We start from the raw sequence: 7035 nt of genomic DNA, 5'->3' as shown, positions 1-7035 counted from the left end.
ATTATTCTAGTGACACTAAAGTTAGATCCATCTCTTTAATTGATCACTCAAGTTTAAAGTGTGGATGAAACACGTCATCTAATTTTTAATTAAGAGTCCTTTTGAGAGTGATTTTTCCCTCGAAAAAATTGATTTTTTTTATCGTTATTTCACTATTTTAACCATTATATTTAATTTTTTCTCTCACAAATGAACCTTACTTTTTTTTCTAACGATAACAAAATCAATTCTCAAAATTAATCAACCAATAAAACTTGCGCTCAATCATCCCCAAATCAAATATTTCAAATAAAACCAACATGCCATTCAAATTATGCCCCATTTCCATCTCTCTCTCTCTCTCTCTTTCGCATTGAATATCCGCTCCTATTTGATAAGCAGCACTGAATAATTTTGATTAGATTCTGAGGATTTTGAAATGGATAACACAAATTCGAAAGTTAACACTAATAATACTTGCGAACAAGAAGATCTTACACTCAACCCGAGAACGGAGATTAATGATAACATCGGTAATACTTCGTCAAACGACGTCTTAGTCAATAGTAATGACGATGCTGAGAACAAACGGCGTCAGAGAACTCCGTTTACGAACCTCAGTCAGGTCGATGCCGATCTTGCCCTTGCCCGCACCCTCCAAGAACAGGTTTTTCCTTTTTGCTATGGTTTTTCCTGAATTCTTGATCAGGGTTTTTTGTTATTGTAAACAAAATAGGGTTTTTATAGGTACCAAAAATATTTTAAGAACAGAAGGATTAAAAAGGAGACTTTTCGAATAAGCGTTGGTAATTGTTGTTTTTGGTACCAAAACGTGACACTCACAAAACGAAAGCTTCTCCATATTGTAGATTTTTTACTATTTTTGCTTCTTTTTTGTGTTTTCTCTAGCTATGTGATTTCTGTAACTATCTGATTTCTAATCATAAATGGAGCAAGATTTTCTAAATTAGTTGCATTGAGATAGAATTAGGATCTATTTATTTATTTATTTTTAATTTTTAATTTTTAATTTTTAATTTTTAATTTTTAATTTTTAATTTTTTTTTATCTTTTTATTATTTTTTTTAAGTTCGCTTAAATTTATGATTATATACTGTTAGATGCATTGTTTCGGTTCAATATTACCTTAAGATGAATGAAATGCACTTGACTTGGTATACTTGCTGGTAGCTCCTTTCATCATTTCACGAGAAAAGGACTTTATGTGTCTGTATTCTGAGCCATCATAACTATTATTACAAGTTGTAACATGTATAAAGTATTTTATTGTTTTTATTGGTATGTATGTCTGAACGATAAAAGTACCTACTTCGGGAATAAGCATTAGTAGTTGTATTGGTACCAAAACGTGACCCACTAATCAAAAGCTTCTTCAAGGTGTTGTGAGTTTTTGCAGCTTGACTTGATTTAATCAGGAACTATTGCAAGTAATTTGTTTAAATACACGATTCTATGCTGTTAGATGCTCCGCTTCCATTCAATATTACCGTAATTTGAATGGAATGCACATGGTTTTGTATGCAAAACTCCTATAATTACTGGAAAATTTCTTTACATATCAGTATTTTGATTCATTATAAATTGTTATTCAATAAATTTTCAATCAGTGTCTTTTTTTTTTTTTTTAAATAAAAGTTGATGAAATGTGGTTGAAAAGTTGAAAAAAGTTGGGTTGCATTATGTGTAGTTGAAAATGAGTTTGAGAAAAAATGAGTTTTAGAAAAATAAACAGGGGCTAAATGTCTTTGTTTTCCGTGATATAGGAAAGGGCATACATGATGCTGAGAATGCATGGTGGCAGTGATTATGGAAGTTGGGAAGCTGGGAGTTATGGTCATGATGAACACGACAATGACGATGATGATGATGAGGAGGATGAGGATGAGGATGAGGATGACGATGCTGACAACTTTGATGATGCCAGTGAAGAGGATTATGATGGTACCGATCTGGAGATAGATGATAATGCAGAAGATGCATTTGATGTGCATGCTCATGCTGAAGGAGGTGAGGATGAGAACCAAGCTGTTTCGGCCTTTTCAAGTGACGAGGCCTATGCTAGGGCCTTACAAGATGCTGAAGAAAGGGAAATGGCAGCTAGGTTGTCAGCTCTAGCTGGAATTAATGAAAGTGAGTTTCTAAACTGACCACTTTGTCCTAGTTCTTGTTTCGTTAGTTTTCCACTAATTGATCTGCGAGAACCATGTGATGATTGACAAAGCTCTAATGATTGTATAGTGATTGTTGGGGAAGATGAGGATGAAGAGGAGGATCATGGTGATAATTCTCAGGTCTGATTTCATTGAACTCTAGATATAAATTTTCAACTTTTCTAGGTATGGCCATAATTGGAGATTCTAAATCTTTTTCGAATGAAAAAAATGGTTTCCATTGGTTAGACAGTAGTTGAAAACTTGAATGGCTGTAGAAAGCTTGGAATAGTGTATTGCTCTCAGTTCACCCAACTGATCAATATATAATCTTCGATCTTGAAGTCACTAATGGTTGGTTTAAATTCTTTTCACCACATTTTATGCCCCGTTTTTACTTAGAACCATAATCTATTGCCTTTGTATAAAATAGCTAAAAGGTACTAACACAGAAACACAAACTAAATTTATAGTTGTCTTGTTGAAGAAACTGGAAAGGAAATACAAGGTAGACGAGCATTCGAGAGGCTCATCTCTCACCCAATTTGACACCCTAATTCACCATGAATGAATTGTACACCCTGCCCATCCTTTTGTTCTTTGGCAGGCTACCCTTATTTTTGGAAATGCCAATTCTGCCCTCCCCTAACTACGAATAGATGAAGTAATCTGCTTGGGGGCGCCTGTCAGTATCCCACTCTCGAAATTCACCGTAGCCTTAAGGTGAAATTTCGGACCAATTATAGATTCCAAATTGTGTACAGCCGGACAAATTATTTTTGCAAAAAATCATGATTTAGTTGTAGCGATAAGGGAGTCTTTCAGTCCAAATAAGTGGCTGGACTTACAAAAGCAACCTACTGTCATTAGTATAGTGTAAAAGAAAACTCCATAGCCAGTTGCACCCACTCACGGGTTTTCCATAGGTTGAACCCTAACAACCGAAATAAAATTCTGGATAACCCCCCCATAGTCAATTAACTCCATTATGGCACATTCGCCAATCTCCCTTGGGAGCTTCATTATCCTTGTTTTTGTGTCCGACCACAAATCGCCAGTCCTTTTTCAGACTTTTTAAGGTGTAGTTCCTCCAAATTATTTTTACCACCAGCACTGGAAACACTTTATTTTTGCAAATATGGCTCACAATTTCCTTCATTACACTGAAAACAAATCACAATTTCCATCTTCTATTGGAGTTCTGAATTAGTGAGATTCTTGAAGGTAGAAGGATTTGGCCAATCTAAAACTTTGGTGGCTACTTGTGCAAATATTTGACTGAAAGAATTGAGATTGGATTGTTTACCGTGAGTGGGTTGTTTTCTCTTGCTGGGCCTTTTTCTCCATGAGTCTGTTTAATTGATTTTTTTGAAATCTCCTCGTGATGGCCGATCGCTGAATGGATTTTAGCCCACAGATCTCAGCCCTAATGTCCAAGCTTATTGGCGATTCCAGTTTTCCGCTGCAATTGCTCGTTGATGTTGCCTTCTCCTCTGGTGACATGCAAAATCCATTGAGCTACTAATCTTTCAGTTCTTCCCAGCTTCATATGGGTCGGTGACAATCCACCCAAGCTGAGCTAGGGCCTCTGTGTTGGAGCTGATCTCTGCTGCCTCCAATTACTCTTGTTCAAGGATGAAATTCAGCACAAAATATTGCTCTGCCATGAAGACCTACTCATCAGGATTTTCTCCACGGAATTGAGGAATTTCTGGTGCCTCTTTTTTCCTTGTGATTTGGAGATTGGAGTAGAATTCCAGTATTTGTTGCCCTCTCTCCTTTGCTGCCATTTTCCCATTCATCCACTGTAGCTTCTGGATTAAGCAGTCCAATACCATGCCCATATTGTCCTCCATTTTTTTGGCCACTCTAGGTTTTTGCCTAGAACAATACTCTGATACCAAATAATAGATACCAACACAGGACGAACATAAACTAAGCCCATTTGGTGTAGCTAAAATTAGATTTTAGTAGATTTTGATAAAAGTTGATGAAATGTGTGGTTGAAAAGTTTGTACCATGAAATATATGGTTGAAATTAATTGTTGACTTTAACTTGGATTTTAATCCAATACACCAAACAGGGGCTAATAGTGTAATCGTCTTATTGGAGAAACTGGAATGGAAATACAAGGTTGATGAGCATTCAAGATGCTCATCTCTCTTCCAATTTTTGAATGCCCATACTACCCTCTCCTAACTACGGATAGATGAAGTAATCTGCTTGGGGGCCTATCATATATATACATCAAGAGAACAAGGATCTCTCTTAATATAGAAGAAAAACAAGTTCAGAAATAAAATTTAAACATAACATTCTTTCAACCAAGAACAGCTAAGGCAAATGAAAATGCTTAAACTCCTTAGATTTAGGATCCCGTATAGAAGATAAAAAACTTTGCTCTCTCATGAATTTCCAAAGAATTGTTCCTTTTCTTCAAAACTTATGGAGTTATTATATGTCCAACTTACCCAAAAAATAGTTAAAACCGTACATTTTCATGTTACATACCCAACTTTCATGAAACAAAACATGTTACATTTTTCAATCAACATCTAGCTTCACTTTTGGGGGACACACCCCATCCCTCCCCAAAAAAAAAAGGGAATTTCTTTATAGTCTGCCATCTTTTCTTTGTTTTCAGCTAGTACCCCTCTTCTAATTAACCGTCTTCTAACGTTAAGTTACTATGGAAAAAGTAGAGACATTGTTATACTTACCATCTTCCCAAGATAAACAAATAACAGTCAGAATCGTAAATTAAGTTTCGTGGACCTAATATAATGGCGAACGTGAAAATTATCAAATCAACCAAGATTCTTGAACTGACTTAATAGCAACAATTGGTAAAATCACAATAACTATTCACATATGCCTAGTTTTACCTGCATTATAATAAATATGACGTAAATGACTTCTCATGCAAATGCCGCTAGAATGAATTACTATTTGGGTTCAGGTGGACCACATGGATTGCCAAACCTATTCCCAACACGAAAGAGCTCCAAATATTTTCCTTAACTCCCTATGAATATACCATAAAGTCCTAATAACTGCAAGAATGGTTATGATTTGACAGATTGGTTAGATGAAGGTTTATATGTTAATGTGAAAATTATTTTTTATCTCCTAGTTATTCAACCCCTTCTCTTTCTTTTAGTTATCTCTTCTAATATTGATTAGGAATAATTGGATTGAGCCTCCCCTCTTGGCTTTATAATTGACCATGCAACTTTACAAGGAGGTTTTTTGGTACAACTGATTGCAAATTGTTTCTTCAATTTTTGCGTGGCAAGTTAAGGCTTCCATATTACATGTGTTGGGGATTCTTGTTTATGCTTTAACCATGAAACAAGTAAGTTTGTATGATCAGTTTGTCAATTGAATTGTATGCCCACATGTAGTCCTGTACTCTGTTCCAGTACATCTTACACTATATCGTTGATATTCACTTAATAATTTGATTTTAGAATTTGTTGGTAGAATTCTGAAGCATCTCTTACTAAATCTTTTTAGGAGGCATGGGAGGAGGTTGATCCAGATGAACTATCATATGAGGTAAATTTTTCAGTGGCATCATGGCTACTTTTGTTCGGGCATATCTTACATTGAGTTCGTTGGTTGACTTGCATTGCAGGAATTGCTTGCCCTGGGTGAAGTTGTCGGAACAGAGAGCAGGGGTCTTACTGCTGATACAATTGCTTCTCTGCCTTCAGTTAATTATAAATCACAAAGCATTCAGGACGGAAGCAGTGATTCGTTAGTACACATTGGCTAGTTTTTAATTATATATACTATTTCATTTATTTTTTATTTAACTTCCCACCCCTATGTGGATGGCAAATTGCTGATATCATTTTACCCTTTGGCCTCAGCTGTATTATATGTAGGTTGGATTATGAGGATGGTGACACCTTGACTCTGCTTTCCTGCAAACATTCTTACCATCCTGAATGCATAAATAATTGGTTAAGAATAAACAAGGTATGTTCTGTGCTCTTTAATTCTAGGATTCAAAAGCACAGAAGCACATGATTTACTCTGGGGATTTACAATTTTGCTTCTTGCGAACTCAGTTAGAACAATAAAACATGATGAAAAAAGAGGAATTTAAGGAAAGAGCCTAATTTTTGTTTTGCCTAGAGTGATTTAATATTCTATGACTGTTATTTTGCTCTTGAGATATTTTTCAACTCCGGATGATGTATTTTTCATGGTCAATGAATCCATGTTGCTTTCTTAACATTTACTGCAAATGGATGTGTATGTTCACATTGTATACTGTTCTAGTATTTTAGTCTCGCCACACTTGATTTGCCTTTGCATTTGGCTTGTGCACCTGTTGTGATTACCTGAGGTAGTCACACCCATCTTTGTTAAAATAAATAAAACTCCTAAATGTCATAGTAGCAAATACCAATTTTATAAAATTAAACTGACGTGTATTTAAATTAGTTCAATTTATTATTGCTATTGAAAGGTTGATTTAATCGAAGTCTCAATTGACTCACTAAACTTGAATTTATTTCAACTTGGTCACTGAACTTACTTGTAGCTTTAATATCACCACTTGCTAACATTCCACTCTCAAATTGATGGAAATTGCTTATTTGGCGGCCAGACCACAATGAATCTCTATGCAAACGTTTCATGGCATGCCAACTCAACGCTAGGCCACGTTTGAAAGTATCAAAATGAAAAAAATATTCCTTGTAACCTTTCGTTTCGACACTTTATCGAGTGGCCTAGTCATGATACCAAGCGATTATGTGGAAGATACGTTGTGGTCTTAGCTGAATACCAACCAATATCCATTAGTTGTGGGGGTGGGGATGGAGTGAATATGATGGAGCCATGATATTTCAAACTGAAGTTCATTGACAG

General features: G+C 35.5%; 1 protein-coding gene across 1 annotated transcript in view; it reads left to right on the top strand.

The window, feature by feature from the left end:
- The first annotated feature begins 292 nt into the window (after positions 1-292).
- Positions 293-7035, top strand: part of LOC111399166 (E3 ubiquitin ligase BIG BROTHER-related) — a 7168-nt gene continuing 425 nt past the window's right edge. Inside the window, exons 1-6 of the mRNA XM_023026425.1 lie at positions 293-646; positions 1764-2130; positions 2239-2291; positions 5668-5709; positions 5789-5910; positions 6027-6135. Coding sequence (XP_022882193.1) covers positions 419-646; positions 1764-2130; positions 2239-2291; positions 5668-5709; positions 5789-5910; positions 6027-6135 — 921 coding nt within the window. The 5' untranslated portion in view covers positions 293-418. The remainder of the gene's footprint in view (positions 647-1763; positions 2131-2238; positions 2292-5667; positions 5710-5788; positions 5911-6026; positions 6136-7035) is intronic.

This window comes from Olea europaea, chromosome 8 (assembly GCF_002742605.1).
Source record: "Olea europaea var. sylvestris chromosome 8, O_europaea_v1, whole genome shotgun sequence".
Classification (NCBI taxonomy): domain Eukaryota; kingdom Viridiplantae; phylum Streptophyta; class Magnoliopsida; order Lamiales; family Oleaceae; genus Olea; species Olea europaea.
The sequence above is the reverse complement of the archived record's forward strand: the minus strand, read 5'-3'. Positions and strand labels throughout refer to the sequence as shown.